We start from the raw sequence: 17621 nt of genomic DNA, 5'->3' as shown, positions 1-17621 counted from the left end.
ATATAGGGAGCAGGAGTGGATGGTGCTGTGCTTGAGATCCTCCCTGCAGGGTTCTCCCAAGACGGATGGAGTGCAGCTGTGTTTACTGGCTTCCATGGAGTAGGATTCTTTGTTATTTCCTCTCCCCTCCTCTTTTGCCTTGAAGATTGTCCTCCATGCTGCAGATGCACTGCCAAGAACTGCATGCTGTGGATAAGGAAGAGTGCTCTAGGTCAGGATTCAGAGAGGGAGCAATGCGGTGGTCCCCAAATGGGTCCCACCAAGCCAGGTGCTCCTTTTGGGCTGTAGCCAAGTTCATGGATGCTGCACACTAAAACAAAACATTAAAAGTCTGTGCCCGAGCAGTTCAGGTTTTGCACAAAGGAAAGCTAATTTCTGTGACTGAAATGAATTATGCAAATGAAGCAAATAATGCATACATTTCTCCAATGTATCCTTCCATTTTTAAAAATGATTTTGACACTTTGAAGTGACACTTTTTCCTGCTTCTACTACATATGGGAAGGGACAAGAAACTATATAGGGGTCACCATAGCACAGCCCACAATTACTCACTGGCTTCTCAGATTTTAGTAGGCATTGCACACACACTTCCAAACCTATATTTGCAGCCATAAGGACTAGAACCCTTTTTTTAATGGAAGCTGAGATTCTCAGGATGTTGAATTCTTTGTCCAGTTGAATCCTACTCCCTTCCTTTGCCATTGTGGTATAATAGTTTCTTTATCTGAAATGCATCCCTCTGTGTGAAAATGGAGGGCATCCCTGGTTTGAATGTAATTTTTAAGGTATCCTTTATTACCCTTGCAATCACCCTAAATTGTCACCTAGTGATTCTGTTGTTCTGACCTGCCTGCAACCTGATGGCTGTTAGCTGCTTGAGACCATATTGGTGCCTCCACAAGTGACTTCCAGTGGAGTAGCCATGTTAGTTTGATGCAGAAAAAAGAGCACCAAATCTTGTGGCATGTTTGAAGACCAACAGAATTATTATATCAATATAAGCTTTTGTGGGACTTGTGTGGACGGCATCAGATGCTAGTTTCCACAGCAGTGAAAACACCTTCAGGCACCTCAAGCTACCCTCCCTTCTCTAGTGTGTTTGTTGCTGAAGATTGTTCTTCAACACAAAGCTCCATCCTGCCGTACCAAAACCAGCAGCAACAACAAAACAGTAAGTTAGAATTCACAGCCGTTATAGGAAAGAGCAGCTGCTTAACCAGATAAAGTTCAAATTAAAAACACACGGGTAAAAGGCCTGGGGAAATAAAAAGAGGTTCACCCAGTGGAGGCTGGTGGCTCTGATGTCAGTGGAGTGGCTGACAAGGTGCTTTGTACCTTGGATAGCTCCTTTAGGGTTCTGACTGGTTCTGACTGAAACCCAGAGCGGAACCACTGCCCCACTGACATCTGAGCCACCAGCCTCCATTGGGTTCACCTGGTGCCAAGAAGACAACAGATTTGGTGCCAGGTACCCCTCCAAAGAAGGGCAACGCCAAAGAGTGTTCAAACTACCGCACAATTGCGCTCATTTCACATGCCAGCAAGGTGATGCTCAAAATCCTACAAGCTAGGCTTCAGCAGTATGCGAACCGAGAACTACCGGAAGTACAAGCTGGGTTTAGAAGAGGCAGAGGAACTAGAGATCAAATCGCCAACATTCGCTGCATCATGGAGAAAGCAAGAGAATTCCAGAAAAACGTCTATTTCTGCTTCATTGACTACGCTAAAGCCTTTGATTGTGTAGATCACAACAAACTGTGGCAAATTCTGAAAGTGATGGGAGTACCAGACCACCTTACCTGTCTCCTGAGAAACCTGTACGAGGGTCAAGAAGCAACAGTAAGAACCAGAGATGGAACAACCGATTGGTTCAAAATTGGGAAAGGAGTACGACAAGGCTGCATATTGTCACCCTGCTTATTTAACTTATATGCAGAGTACATCATGAGAAATGCCGGGTTGGATGAATCAGAGATCGGAATTAAGATTGCCGGGAGAATTATCAACAACCTCCGATATGCAGACGATACCACCCTAATGGCAGAAAGCGAAGAGGATCTCAAGAGCCTCTTGTTGAGGGTGAAAGAGGAGAGTGCAAAAGCTGGTTTGAAACTCAACATTAAAAAAACTAAGATCATGGCATCTGGCCCCATCACTTCCTGGCATATAGAAGGGGAAGAAATGGCAGCAGTGACAGATTTTACTTTCTTGGGCTCCAAGATCACCGCAGACGGTGACTGTAGCCATGAAATTAAAAGACGCTTGCTCCTTGGGAGGAAAGCTATGGCAAACCTAGACAGCATAGTAAGAAGCAGAGACATCACCTTGCCGACAAAGGTCCGTCTAATCAAAGCTATGGTTTTCCCAGTAGTAATGTATGGCTGTGAGAGCTGGACTATAAGGAAGGCTGAGCGCCGAAGAATTGATGCTTTCGAACTGTGGTGCTGGAGAAGACTCTTACGAGTCCCCTGGACTGCAAGGAGGTCCAATCAGTCCATCCTAAAGGAAATCAACCCTGAGTGCTCATTGGAAGGACAGATAATGAAGCTGAAGCTCCAATATTTTGGCCACCTAATGCGAAGAGAAAACTCCCTGGAAAAGACCCTGATGCTGGGAAAGACTGAAGGCAAAAGGAGAAGGGGACGGCAGAGGATGAGATGGCTAGATAGCATCACGGATGCAATGAATATGAACTTGAGCACGCTCCGGGAGAGAGCGCAGGACAGGAAGGCCTGGCGTGCTATGGTCCATGGGGTCACGAAGAGTCGGACACGACTGAACGACTGAACAACAACACCCCTCTCTGGAGAGAGAGTTCCAAAGCTGGTACACCACCACAAAGGAAGCCCTAGATTGCTATGATTGTAAAATGTGCCTTCTTTTAAGACATTCCTGTTCCATAGAAGAGGCATGATATCTCACTCCACACAGCCTCTTATGAATTCACTGTTATTCCAAAGATGAGCCTCATCTTGTACAAAGACCTACAACTCCCAAGAAAGATGTGGTGGTCTCCACTGTTAAAAGACACACATGGCTCCTCTGACTAGCTCTCATTTGAAGGAGCTTTGTCCATGATTGTCTTTCATGCAGCAGGATTCTGCTTTTCATTTTAAAGTATCCTTGTGTGGCCTAGTTCTCAGTGAGGCAGCAGTTCTGTGTCTTGATTGTACCGCTTCAGTCTGCAGGGGGAGGCTCACATAAAATCTTAGTTGGAAGGGGCCGTTTAGGCCATAAAATCCAACCCTACTCAGTGCAGGAATCCCATTTAAAGCATCCCTTGCAGAGGGCTGTCCACTCTTTGCTTGAATATACTTCCAGTGAGGAAGAGCCCACCAACTTCCTAGGCATTTGCTTCCATGGTCTGACTGCTCTGTCAGTTAGGAAGTTTTTCCTGATGTTCATCCAAAATCTGCCTTCCTGTAACTTCAGCCCTTTGTGTCCTACAGTCTTGGATAATAGAGAACACGTTGCAGCCCTCTGAGTGTGACAACCCTTTCGGTACTTGAAAAGTACTATCCTCTTCTCAAGGCTAAATATACCTAGGGCTTCTTCACACGGAGCTTTTATCCTGCTATTGAGATTGGTTACTCACGGAAGTTTGTGGGTCCTTGAGATGACATCGTCAACCTCCAGAGCGTCTCCCACACTAAATGACCTTTATTCCATTTTTAAAAGATCGGAGATAATGAGCTATCAAATCACCCCACTTGCGTTCTCTTGGGAAAGGAGGCAAACCCACAATAAGAGGAGCTAGACCACAGTGCCATCTAGCAGCTGTGTAATAAAACATATGGAAGACTCAGATAAAGGGGGAAAGGAGGTGGGGAAGGAAGCACATGTAAAGGGAGTCTGTCATGATTCTGCATTTAATGGAAGCAGAAAGACCTGTTTTAAATGTGAGATTTTAGGCCAGTGTACAGATGTTGCTAGTTCCTTCAGTCTTTCCTCGTAGGACTTTACCCATGACTGAATGCTCCTCCATACAAAAAATAAGATAAAATGCCTTGAACATAGAAAGCTAGCATGTCAGGATTTTAGCCTAGCCGTTTGCTTGACATGCTAGTTTTCTGTGTGTAAGAACCTTCTTTGTTTTTGTTCCCGAAGCAACGTTTTGTCATGTGAACCCTTGCTTGAAGACTGAATCGAGACACGGGTTTACTGTCCCAATGAAAACAAGGCCTCCCTGTCCATATCTGTGTCTGTCTGTCTCTGCATTGTGTCCTTAAGGCTGCATTCCTGTGCGTGCATACTTGGGAAGCTGTCCCATTGAACTCAGTGGGAAGGACTTCAGTGTGCGTAGTATCCGGTTGGCAGCACAGCTCGATTTCACCATAACAGCCACTTCATATGGCTGTGACCACACCCTGAGACAATACATGCCATCATGCACTGAAACTCCCCACACACAGCATTTATGTGCAGTGGGCACATCTTTGCCCCTTCATGCTTCTCTCTTGACTCATCCTAAGAGCCGTGTGGCTTGCTAACTGTAGCCTCTACAGGCAGTTACCTACAGTCACCAAACTGTCTGTTTCTCTGCCCTCTGTCAGGATTTACTGGAGAAGGAGCTACAGCAGCTCAGTGAAGAATTGGACAAGGATATTCGAGCCATTGAGACACGTCAACTTGTCCGCAAGGTAACCCTCATCTTGCTGCCCTTTCTGTGGCCATTGCTTAGCACTACAAGCATGACTGTCATGATGCCATTGTAGCATCCTTGTCTTGCCCACCACAACTCTTGTGCCTTTGTGCTGAACAAAGAATTGACCCTGAGCCCTTCCCCCAAATTCAAAGGTCAGCAAAACTCTAAATTCAGAGTCTTCGTTAGCAGTCCTTGCTGGAAATGCCCCCTAACTTGTTTACTGGCCCTGCTTTTGTGGCTTTAACGGCAACCTGACACACAGGAATCGAAAGCCGTCTCCTATGGCATGCTAATCAGGCTGTGAGCAAGCAGGTGAAGCTTTTCTAGCACACAGATAAAACAGCAGTCAACGCTTCACTTGCTTAATTTCTGTGTGTCAGGCTGTGTTAAAGGCACAGGAACAGGATCTTTAAAAAATGCTGGCAACTCTAGCAATGTATATCATGCTCTAGGTCCAATTTTCCTTTTCTCACTCTACCAGTGGCATTTGTACAGTACAGTAAATATCAGAAATTTGGTGAATGTTGCCGTTTACCTGTCATTCTTGAGATTTTAGGAGCCCTAGCAGGGAAATGTCCGAATGTTTGTGCCCCAGGACTTGTTTTTGACATTTACACTTGAGGGAGGGGGGAGAAGAGAGAGACCCTAGGCTACTGCAGCTGGGCACAGATGAAACTCTTTGGCAAATCACAGTCTAAATCCTCACTCACATTTACGCTCATGCCATGCAAAACGTTCTTTATTAGTAAACAATAGAAAAAAAGAGGATATTTGCACATGTACTGAAGGCACTCAGCTGGCTTACGTTTATTAATGAAGTCAGAATTTTTTGATATTTTCCTCAGATCTCTTACAACCTCATCCTTCACAGTTTGTTCAGGTAGGTGAGCATTGGACCATAGCCTTAAAATCTTAAGAATCAGATTGATTGTAAATGGGTTACATAGAGTGACGGTGCTGAAAGGATTACGATTAAGCATATTTCAGATTTAAAATAATTAAATAAGTTACTTTTATTAAGGAACAAATCAAAATACAGTCTAAAAAGACCAATGTTTTCTCAGTCATTCATGTCTAGAAGTGTTATTTCAGTTAAACAATAAACAGTCATTTTTTCTACTTTTTCAATTGTTTGTTCAATGGTTTATGCAACACCTTGCACAAGTAGAATCAAAGTATTGGATTTGACAGTTGCACAAGGATAAAAACAGGATTTCCACAAGTGGTAAAAGCTTTGTGCCAGCAGGATGACACCACTGGGTACAACACACTGAGTTGCAGTACCTTGGAAATTACTATAGCAGCTCCAGCACATATGCAAGAAATCTGCATGTGAAGTGCCAGGTTTCCCAACACGTACCATGCAATCCTTTGTATGTTTACTCAGAAGTAAGCCCTATTGCCTTCAGTGGGATTTATTCCTATATACGTGTGCATAGGATTGCATTGCAGCCTAATAGCATTTTGTTTCTATGAAATTTTATTTACAGCAAAGTCCTCTGCAAGTTTGCTTGGAAGTAAATCTCAGTGTGTTCAATGGGATTTACTCTGTAGTCTAGTAAGGCTGGCTGGGGAATGCTGGAAGTTGTAGGGCTTTTTTCTGCCTAAACATACATAGGACCGTGCGCTACGTGTGTTTAGGCTTGCAAGAACCCCCATCTCGTAAATGGAAAAAGTCTTTTATACTCTGCCTGTTCAGGAAGGTGAGGTTTTATTTATCTCTTTATTTATTTACCGCAGTAATTTATAACCCTGCCCTTCAACGCATTCCCAGAGTGGCTTACCATAAAAAAAGCCATTTAAAACAATAACATTAAAAGTATGAAAAGTCAAAAGGATTCATAATGGGTTACTTTTTTATTATTCGGTTATGTTCTCACTTTCACATTGTTTTGGCCTCATGGATTATACATGGCTATTAAAAAAAAGAAAGGAAGGAAGGAAGGAAGGAAGAATCGAATTGCCGGTAAATGTCAACATCCGCCAAAAGTCTGTTTTTACCCGAACTCTCTGCCCGAGACAAGTCGGCCTTTAGGACCCGGCCGCGTCCCCGCCTCCGCCGGCTCCTCGGAGCGCGCTGCCAGCGACGCGCGCTCGCTCCCTCCCGCCTCCCTGCTGGCTAACTATTTTGTTGCTGGCTCCTTTCCGCGCGGGACGCGAGTTCAGCCTCTCCGGCTCAGCAGTTGCCTTCCCTTCTCTCCCCGCACAGCGTTCCTCGTGGGCTGCTTCCTCCTCCGCCAGCCCCTCTCCTCCGGCCTTTGCTGCCCGCCGGTGAGTATGTGGACGGGGCGCGAGGCGGCGGCGGCCGCGCGCTCGCAGTTGGCGCGCGGCGGTGCCCGTCCAGCGGCTTCTCCCCTCTAGCTGCCACACCTTGGCTTGTTGCAGCGAGCGGTGGCGTCATCCCCGAAGCATCTGGGCTGGATCCCCCGCTCGCCGCCACCAGTTGGAGCGCCGAGGGAGGGGCCGAGCGCGGTGGGGCGGGTGGGGAGACGGAGAAAACGGGGCGCAGGATGCGAAAGTTGGGAGAAGGGAAAGCAGGGCGGCAGCCTTCTCCAGCCCGGCCCCTTCCAGATGTTTTGGACGGAGAACTCCCGGCGTTCCTGACCGTTGGCCATGCTGGCTGGGGCCGATGGGAGCTGAAGTCTGAAACATCTGGAGGCTGCCAGGCTGAAGTGCAGGATGCTTCGGGGTGGGGAGGAGGCATTTTTGCATTCAGAGGCACCGCGCGGGGGTCTTTGGATTTTCCCCGTTTGCAGAAGCTGGTTTTAACTAGGATATTGTGTGTGTGTGTGTGTGTGTGTGTGTGTTAGGGAAAAGGAGGATTAAAGCTGTTGTCAGGTGATGGAAGCACACATTTCTGGGGACCTTGTAGCCTTCTAGGGTGTTGCCAAGTGGAGCCTCCCGGATTAGAGGCAGTTTACCTGTGATTGCTGGATGTTGGGGGCAAACAGCAGGGCATGACTCATTGCATTATGGGAGTTCCCAGGGATAGCTGGCCTAGCACCGTTAAATGGAATCCTCCGCTACATGGACCTCTTTGGTCCGATCCAGCCAGGCCATTCTTAACATTCTTTTCCATCCCGCGCACATCCTGCTCCACAGGGAAAATAAGCAAGATAAGCATGGGGTCATTCAGAAGGAGGGACCGTTGGCTGCCAGGCCTGTCTGGGATGGTGGATGGGGCCAGAGGGGGAAGTACCTATGCAACGGGCAAGCCAGCTCCTAGTTCTTGATGCCCGCTTGATGCAGTCGGCTTTATCTTAGCTTTTGATTCAGACGCTCAAGTGATAGCAGTCGGGGCAAAGGGTGAGAAATACTACATAGGATAACACAGCCGTAAAAGGAATATGGAGGGAAAAAAACACTGGAGTGTTATTTTGTGCCATTTGTGTTTGGGTCCATATTTTTGTGTGTGGAAGGGGGGAAGCATAATGGAGCAGCTCACTAGGTGCCATACCCTGCAATGCATATCTTGCCACCACCCACCCCACCAGGTCTCTCTGTATGCTGCTCATTGTGGGCTCTTATATTTCATTTTAATCCTCCCCTTCTTCCAAGGAGTGCAGAGCAGCATACGAGGTTCCTCCTCCCCCAACCACTGTTTTATCCTTACAACAACCCTGTGAGGTAGGTCTGATTGAGAGAGAGTGACTGGTCCAAGGGAGCTACATGGCTGAGCAGGGATTTGAACCTGGGTCTCTGCAGTCTTAGTTCAAGCTTCTAACTACTGCACCATGCAGGCTCTAGCTTGGGTCTTGCATCTTCACTCTGCACAACTGGACCCTTCTGTATATACTAAAGTCTTATCCATACATTATGCTAGGTGGTAGCAATAATGCTTCTGTTCATAAAGAAACCTTGTAGTCTCCTCCATAGAATATATTCAATGTAGAATGTGTCTGTCAAGGCCCAGAAGGTGGCACGGCTGGGTGTTTGCTGGATCATGAAGTGGGCAGCTATGTAATTTTAGATTCTGGATGTAATGGTCTTATGGGTGGGGTGGGGTTAGATGGCTATGTGTATTACTTCAGTTGTGAGGCACATAACTCTCATTTCCCTCCCCTGCCTTCAACTGCCACTCCGTGCTTTAAACTCCTTCTACATTCCTAATATGTTAGAACAACAACAAAACTGTTTGCCAACCCTGATAAAGTAAAAATAATACACTGAGCATGTGCAGTTTTGCATTTTCAACTCACCTAAATCATAGCACCATCACCAGTACAGGAATAAAATGGAGTTTCCTTCTGCACCTGCTGCTCTTTGGGTGGTCATGGGGTGGGGGGGGCGGTTCCCTCTTCTGTGCAGTCCTGGAATTTGGCTCCAAGGTCCTGTCCTAGATTTTCACTTTGCACAGAGCATTCAAGTGTCAGGATATGAGAATTCTCTCTTTACATACCTGACTCTTCCAGGATACGGGGACCCACTGAGGATGTCATTCTCAGGCACCACCAAATTCTGGAGACAGGCTGGTGTTTGTGTTAAAAGTCAATGCCCAAAACCATGACACACCTGCAAGTGGTTTTATGATCAGTGTGAAGAGAAACTACTGGCTCCTTCCAAGCTGGTTCCATGACCCATTCACCCCATTAAGAAGATAGGAAGAGCCCTGCTGGATCAGACCAAGGGTCCATCCAATCCAATGTTCTGTTCACACCGTGGCCAACCAGCTGTCGACCAGGAACCCCCAAGCAGAACACGAGCGCAACAGCACCATCCTGCCCACGTTCCCCAGCAACTGGAGTACACAGGCCCACCACCTCTGGTACTGGAGGTAGCACACAGCCATCAGGACCAATAGCCATTGATAGTCTTCTCCAGGAATTTGTCCAACCCCCTTTTAAAGCCATCCAAATTGGTGGCAGCCATCACTGCATCCTGTGGTAGCAAATTCCATAGTTTACCTATGCGCTGTGTGAAGAAGGACTTCCTTTTATCTGTCCTGAATCTCCCACCAATCAGCTTCATAGGATGATGCTGGGTTTTAGTATTTTGAGAGAGGGAGAAAGATGTCTCCCTATCCACATTCTCCACCCCATGCATAATTTTGTACACTTCATGCATGTCTCCCCTTACTCTCCTTTTTCCAAGCTAAACAATCCCAGCTGTTGTGATCTTCCCTCATACGGAGAGATGCTGCAGCCCCTTGATCATTTTAGTTGCCCTTTTCTGCACATTATAAAGTCATCTGATGAGTTTGGCATGAGCAGATGCCGCAGTTTTGCCAGGAGTGGCCCCAGACATTTCTGGTGCTGAGGTGGAAAACCCAAGTGTCCGCCCCCGCTCCCCCCTGCCATGAGTTAACAAGGAGCCCAATCCACTGAGATCTCCTGTGCAAGCCCCGTCAAAATTAATGGGATCCGTGCAAAAGTATTTTCTGTGGGATATGCCTCTGCCTTTCTCAACATTTATCAACCTAAAAACATTCTTTGGAAAATTGACAAGAGAGTTTTCTCCCCAGCCACTAGCTCCAAGAATAAATGTCCTTTTTCTGGTAGGCTTTTTCTGGTAGGAGCTATCATATGCTAGGAGCCAAGTTTTTGGTTTTCTGCCCTTTTTTGGCCCTTGCATGCTTTCGCTAGAAGCAGCTGAGGACCACATTTATAAAGAATGATTTGTATAGGGCTGGTAACTTGTTGGCTTTTAAAGCAACTAATATAATATTTAGTGTTTAGATAGCCCTTTAGAGTGTTCAAAGCACTTCAGGTATGTCATCTGGGTAATCCTTACACCAAACCTGTAAGGCAGGCCAGCATTATGTCTATAGTATAGATATGGAGACTGAGGCTGAGGAAATCGTTCACCTAAGTTTATGACTGAGATAACCAGGAAGCTCCTGGTTCAAATGTTCAACATACCGCTTTGTTAGCTGTTATGCTGTGGTTGTTTGGCAGTAGGCAATTGCAAGATTTTAGACATTTAGGGCTCAATCCTATGGGGATAGGCAGCTGCTTCTGAACTCAAAGGTGACCGCCTATCCAATGCAGGGCAGGAGAAGCACAGAGGGGATCGTTCCCTCCGAGCTTCTTCTGCCCTGCATTTGGTGGCTGCCTAGCCACGGGATGGCGGAGTGGGGGAGGAGGCTGTGTGTCATACTGGCATTTCCGCCTTCCCTGCCCTGGAACATCCCCCAGAATGCCTGATTTTGGCCACTCTATGCTCCTCTTCTGAGTGCGGGGCATGGAGCCGTTCTGCACTGCCCACGAAGCAGCGCAGAAGGGGGGGAAGGTTGGTTTTCCGGGAACCAGCCTCGGAGCGTGGGCCCTGAGGTTCGTTCCCGGAAAACCATACATCCTATGGCCGTCTAGCCTCTGGCTAGCGGCCATAGGATTGCTCCCTTAAATATATGCTGATGGGTAGCAACACCCCCCTTTGCCGCATCCAGAAATGTGTGAGACTCCATGTCTAATTATGTGCACTATTCTCGAATATCCCTTTCTTAGGCCCAGAGTAGATGCAAGATAGAAGATTTGTGAACATGGTCAAAGCACCTGTGGAGGGAGGGAGGAATCCAGTCAGGACCGTGGTGCTGGGTGGGTGGGATCAACTCTGTCTCCCATCTTGTTTTCCTGACTGAAATTGTGCCTGTCCCATCAGAGGTGCTATTTACTCCACAGGCTACTCGTACGTTTTCCCTAATAGGGAAAATTAGCATGGGAGGGCAGTTTTACCTGTGTAAAATGACCCAGGGAAAAGGGTTAAACATCCCTCCTCCAGTACTGTGATCCTCATTTGAATTGTCCCTTCCTCCTCCTGTGGCTGTTTTTAAATAAAGAAATCAATCTCCTAGTTTGGCCCTGCTCTTCTCATTCTCTCCCTCCTCCCCAATTCACTTTACCTGGAAGTGCTGTCCCTTTAAAAATTAAAAACCACTAAAGTTAAACTTCAGCAGAATTGCTGTTGCTTGCCAGTTTCTTCTTGCCACCTCAGTGCTTCCTGTTGAGCTTGTCCTCTGCTTGCCAAGACAGCTCCGGGGGCCCTGGGCTGGGATAAGGGATTGCAGTCAGGCTCAGCACCCACGTGGGGAATCGGGGAGCAGATGCAACAAGGGAGAGAGGGTGGTGGAGACAACCTGGTGCTCCAGGCCTCCAGCCTCCTGCCTTGCTTCTAAGTCCTTCTCCGCTTTGTTTTCATAAGGAGATGGGAAAAGCTGGTGTGGATGCATAGCAGTTAGAGTGGTAGCAGAAGAGTTGGCCCTTGAAACAGAGGGGATGGAAATCGGGTGGAAGTTGAGCAAGGCAAATTGGCCCCTTTTAATGATGAGGACTTGGTAGACATAAGACCTGGCAGGTAGGCAGCTTGCTTTTTAGTCGCTTAATCCATCCCCCACCTCCAAGCCTTGTGCCTTTCCTATAGGACGTGGTTCTCCTTTCATTTGAAAGTGCTATGATGAGATTGCCTGGGCAGTGAGAGGGGTGGGGTTGATCCTGGGCAGATCCTATGTGTGGGATGTGCAGAGAGCTGGTGGTGTCCATGATGTGTGTGTGGCCCAGTCTGGAGACAGAGCAGCATGGTCTTCCCCACCTAACCTAGTGCACTCCAGATGTTTTGGACTTCAACTCCCATTAGCCCCAACCAGCATGGCAAATGGTCAGGAGTGCTGGGAGTTGTAGTCCAAAACATCTGGAGGGCACCAGCTGGAGATGGGCATCTGTGAATTCATTTAGATATGTGTGATGCGGGAGTGGAATGTGGAGGGAGCGGAGAATTGGATCATGACCATGGGTCTTGCAAGGGAGGCGGGGTTAACCCTTTCTCCCTTGCCATTTTCCCCTAATTGAAATTGCCTCTCTCTTCTTTACCCCCCCATTCTCAGTTCATATCTGCCCTGCAGGGTATCTGTGTCTTTTCCCATATTGGAAAAATAGCAGTGTAGGAACATAGTAAACTGCCTTATACTGAGTCAAACCATTGGTCCATTTAGCCCAATATTGTAAACACTGACTGGCAGCAGCTTTCCAGGGTTTCAAGCAGGATTCTTTCCTTGCCCTACCTGGAGATGCTGGGGATTGAACCTAGAACCTTCTGCATGCAAAGCAGGTATTCTGCCACTGAGCTACAGCCCTTCTAAAACTTCTGGAGGCCATTTAAAGTCTTGGGGAAAATAATTAGAGGTCGAGCCTCTTCTCAAACTTGAAACTTACAGTTGCATCCTGAATATGCACACCAGCTTTCATTCCAGTATTTTCCATGGTCAAGACAGAGATATTGCATTATAATGTATGTTGCATTTTCCTCTCCCTTTTCACCCCTAAAAATGGGTGCACAGGGCAAACTGACATTAGAACTTGAAACAGAGAATTGTGTTGTATGCTTATACCTCAAATTCTTCATTGTGATCTGTTGATGTTCAAAGGAGATAATACATTACAATATATTCTACATCTTCTCTGGCCCCTTTAAAAATGAGTGTTGAGGTCAAGCAGGCATTTGAACTTGGACTGTTAAGTCCTGAATTTGCTCACCAAAATAATGTGGAATATTCATTTCATCTGATCCAAAGATTCTTGACAGAATTTGGGTATACGCAGCTGTATGGGAGAATCTCTATACACTGATCTGTCATACCAATGGTGACTACTGTCTCGGGAGATCACAGAAGGTAGATTGTGCATACAAGGTGGTTTGACTTCAAAATATGAGATAAATGTTGCACTAGAAAATAGCGATTCACATAAGAACTCCCACTGGTGGTTTCCCAAGTCTATTTCCAACATTCCCATTTGCTGGAACATGCTCTCTCTCACTGTGCCTCCATGTTCTTTAACCCAGCAGCCCACTGCTGGGCCACAGTGCCTATCCTTCCACGGGACAAAGCCTTCCTGTAGCCCAGTGCCACATACCAACCAGCCCTAGAATGGAGAAAGGAAGCCCAGGCATCGCCAGGAACAACTGGAGCAGCTCTCCACCCAGGAATGGTATGGCTCTGAATTTGCACATCCTCATACAGGAAGTAGCGAAACTTCAATGGGACCAGCGCAAGTTCTTCTGACAGTGGGGGACTTTGTTCTCTCGCTTTTCTTGGCCTGAGAGGAGAGTGATTAAACATTAGAGTACCTTGCACTCCTGGTTGCCAATCTAGTGCACAGCTGGAATTGAATAAAGTGTCCCCAAAATGTATCTTCCTAAAGGGGGTTCTCCAACTCCTAAAGCAGGAAGTCCAGTGTCCAGACTGTTGTGACGGGTTTTATCACTTGGATAGGTGGGAGAAGTGGTACATGCTAAATTCCCTCTGTGAGTGCAGACTGTGGGCACCGAGTTCAGAGTGTGTACATGTGTGCACATGCACAATCCCCAAATAAGCACTGTTCAGGTATGCTCCTATGCCTGTTCCACTGATGGAAAAACTGGAAGCTGATTAAAGCATTCAGAAAAAGCATATGTGCCACATCAGAATGTAGGTGGGGACTACATGCTTGAATGCTTCCCAAGTTCCACAGTTCCTTGCAGCTGGAAAGGTAGCTCACCATGGAGAAGGCTAGTCCTGCAGGGAGTGGGGGTCACATGAGGGAGCATTTAAACACATGCTTCCAGCATCTTCATTTTGAAGTGGTACAGTCCTAGGGTAGCCTTCCCCAACCTGATGCCCTCCAGATGTGTTGGACTACAACTCCCAGCAGCCCCCAGCCAGTAGGGCTAGCCGAGGGCTGCTGGGAGTTGTAGTTCAACACATCTGGAAGGCACCCAGTTGGGGAAGGCTGTCCTAAGAGAACTATGCCACATGCCAGTTCTGGTCACCAGACCTAAGGAAAGACGTTGTAGAGTTGGAAAAAGTACAGAAAAGGACAACTAAAATGATCAAGGAGGGACTGGAGCAACTCCTGTATGAGGGAAGCTTACAACAGCTGGGATTGTTCATCTTGGGAAGGAGGGTAAGGGGAGATACTATAAAGGTCTACAAAATTATGCATGTTGTGGAGAATGTGGATAGGGAGACATTTTTTTCCCTTTCATAATACTAGAACCTGGGGTCATCCCATGATGCTGATAGATGGGAGATTCAGGACAGATAAAAGGAAGGACTTCTTCACAGAGCGCATAGTTAAAGCATGGAGTTCGCTTTCATAAGATGTAATGATGGCCACCAATTTGGATGGCTTTAAAAGGGGGTTAGACAAATTCCTGGAAGAGGAGGTTATCAATAGTGACTGGTCCTGATGGCTGTGTGCTACCTCCAGTACCAGAGGTGGTGGGCCTATGTACTCCAGTTGGTGGGGAACGTGGGTGGGAGGGTGCTGTGGGTCCTGCTTGTGGGTTCCTGGTCGACAGCTGGTTGGCCACTGTGTGAATGGAATGCTGGACTGGATGGACACTTGGTCTGATTCAGCAGGGATCTTCTTACATTCTTTTCTGAGTGCTTAAATCTGCTCAGACATATAGATATGGTCATTTATCTACTTAAGCCTGTATCAGAACTGAGAATAAAACCCATTCCATTTTTGCCAGAATATTTGCCCTACACCACTCACTCACTCACTCATGCACTCGAGTATGACTTGTTAATATGATGCAGCTAAGTCAGCAAACATTTGGGCTCAAATACCCAGCTTGGGTTGGAAACATGCCTTAGCTATGGCTGGGTGGTCTCTTGTCTGGTTCCTAATTCATATCAAGATGGCTGTGGGGCTTCTGTCTGCGCAAAAACCTTGCCCTCTATCCCAGATGCATGCAGACTGGATGCAATGACTCAAGTTGTGAAAGAAAAGCACTTCGCGCATGATTAGAGGCACTCATCTGTAGCTAGCTCACAGCTGTCTAAGCTAATTCCCTGACATTGGCTTCCCATGTTCTGAGGTCTAGTGTAGAAATTTGGCTTCCAGGATTGCACCCTGGCTCAACTTAAGTTGTGCTTTTTCCTTATGACTCATTTCTCCAGCATCCTCCCAGTAGATGTGAGTATTCCTTCTGGGAAACGCCTTTATTCAGCTGTTCTCTCATTCTTATCTTCACACAGATCCTCTGAGGCTTGTTGGGCAAAGCCCCTTTCTAGATTCTACAGAAATCATCCTGGATAGTCCCCCAAAGAGAGATGAGAAGAAGGTGAGATTCCATCCAGGAAGAGACAGATAATAGTTTTGTTTTCATACATTTAGACCTGATTGTCATTGGACATATTTACACTACAGATGTAAATTGGTTTACCATTCATTGCCTCTCCTGGGGAGCTCTAGGAACTATAGGTCTGTGAGGGTTTCTCAGGATCTTTAACAAGAAATCCTCTCCAAACTACAATTCCTAGGTTTCTTTAAGGGAAAACTGTATCAATTTCAATTGGTATAGCACAACTATAAGATTGCAATGTCCAACTTGCACTTAACCGTTTCCTTCCCTCAGATCAGAGACACAAGCAGATGACTTTTTTTTAACCTACTCTATCTCCTACGTCTCCGTGTGGATTCTTACATTTAAATGTTCTGCCTTTCCTTATAGCATATTTCACTGTTCTGGGCCACCTAGGAGGCAATATTTATATGAACAGTCGCTTTAGGCTAACAAATCATTAACTTGCTTTTAACTTCTGCTCCCACTGAGAGCAAAGTTAAATTGAGAAGAAACCAGCAGCACAGATTTTTCTTTAAAGAGGAGCATTTGTTGTCCATTACCAGAGTGGAATCCACTTCCTCTCTGACCCCCATAGGTAGGAGTACTTCCTTTCTGGAAGTGAGACACAGTAGAGGAGATTTCTAGAATATTCTCACAGCTAGTTGGTCAGCACAAATTCTCCCTTGCTGGGAATGCTTGCTTGTACAGAAAGAGTAGGTGAACGGTACAGAGGTTAAGGGTATGAATTAACCCCCTATATAACTTTTCAAAGGTATTTGTTCTTATTCATGGGAACCCAGTTTCATTTCTTACCCAAGAAGTCACCTGTGGCTTAGTGCACCAGGTTTACTTGTGGCACTCAGTGATCCAGAGCAGGGATTTTCAATTCTGTTCTGTTTTGTCTGTGCTGGCAAGGTGTCCAGAGTTCTCTTTAAATTCTGATGGCTTTGAATTGGGTATCTTAACTCCAGGTCTCCTTTTAACCCATTTTCTCCTTCTTCCAGATGAAAGCCGCTCGCCTCAAATTTGACTTCCAGGCAGAGTCACCAAAGTAAGTAGCAGTACCTGGCAGTCTTTTGGTAATTGAACAATGCTTTGGTTTCTTGGCAGGAGTAGGAGTGTGTTGGTGGTGTTGGCTTAATGTAGCACCATTGAGACATATGGTGCTTTACAGGGTGACCTGGCAAAACAAACGAACAGGACACTGGTCTGAGAAGCTTTCTGTCTAAATCAGGGACAGGCACTTTTGGGAGGTTCAGGGGCCATTTTCACCTCAGCCCCCTGCGGGCCTCACACACTTGAATCCAGAGCTATTACAGAGAGCCCCAAAGGTCAAATTAGCTTGTTTGCAAGCTAATTTTGACCCTTTGGGCACTCCATAGCAGTTCCGGACACCATTTTGTTCCAAAAAATGTTTTTAAACGTTATTCCTGACTGTTAGAGCAATATGACAATGGAACCAATTACCTAGGGAGGTGGTGGGCTCTCCCACACTGGAGGCATTCCAGTGTCAGGGATGCTTTGACTTCGACTCCTGCATTGAGCAGGGGGTTGGTCTTGATGGTCTTGTAGGCCCCTTCCAACCCTCCTATTCTATGATTTGGGGATCCCCCCTGAATTTAGGGGGGGTCCACACTGGGAGCTGCAGGGGGTACAGACCACATGTTTCCCACTCCTGATCTAAATACAAAGGAGGAGAGATGGAACGGAAGGCAAGAGATAGGAAAGGAAGAGGCAAAAATGAATATGAGCAGGCAGAGCTATATGTGCTTAGGTTTCTCTTCAGTGATATTAAGAACTCATTTGGGATAGAATTAAGCCAAACGATTCATGGAAAAGCTGGGTTTTGAGGAAGAGAGAGGAATGGCAGGCATTGTCCAATGGATTGTGAGCTGTAGAGTGAGCCTGCACTGTTTCACATGTTCATCTC

General features: G+C 46.6%; 1 protein-coding gene across 3 annotated transcripts in view; it reads left to right on the top strand.

Moving 5' to 3' along the window:
• SORBS3 (sorbin and SH3 domain containing 3) overlaps nt 1-17621 on the top strand; it is a 96219-nt gene that overhangs the window by 63347 nt on the left and 15251 nt on the right. For 2 of the 3 annotated variants that reach the window (XM_084804018.1, XM_084804021.1), the window contains exons 11-15: nt 4557-4643; nt 6858-6919; nt 13421-13566; nt 15603-15688; nt 16696-16742. In XM_084804018.1, the coding sequence (XP_084660144.1) occupies nt 4557-4643; nt 6858-6919; nt 13421-13566; nt 15603-15688; nt 16696-16742 (428 nt within the window). The remainder of the gene's footprint in view (nt 1-4556; nt 4644-6857; nt 6920-13420; nt 13567-15602; nt 15689-16695; nt 16743-17621) is intronic. The other variant, XM_084804020.1, reaches the window with a different exon arrangement.

This window comes from Heloderma suspectum, chromosome 6 (genome assembly GCF_057233095.1).
Source record: "Heloderma suspectum isolate Gila_16-S chromosome 6, 16-S_ref, whole genome shotgun sequence".
Lineage (NCBI taxonomy): Eukaryota > Metazoa > Chordata > Lepidosauria > Squamata > Helodermatidae > Heloderma > Heloderma suspectum.
Note: the sequence above shows the minus strand (reverse complement) of the source record. Positions and strands in the feature narration are given on the sequence as shown.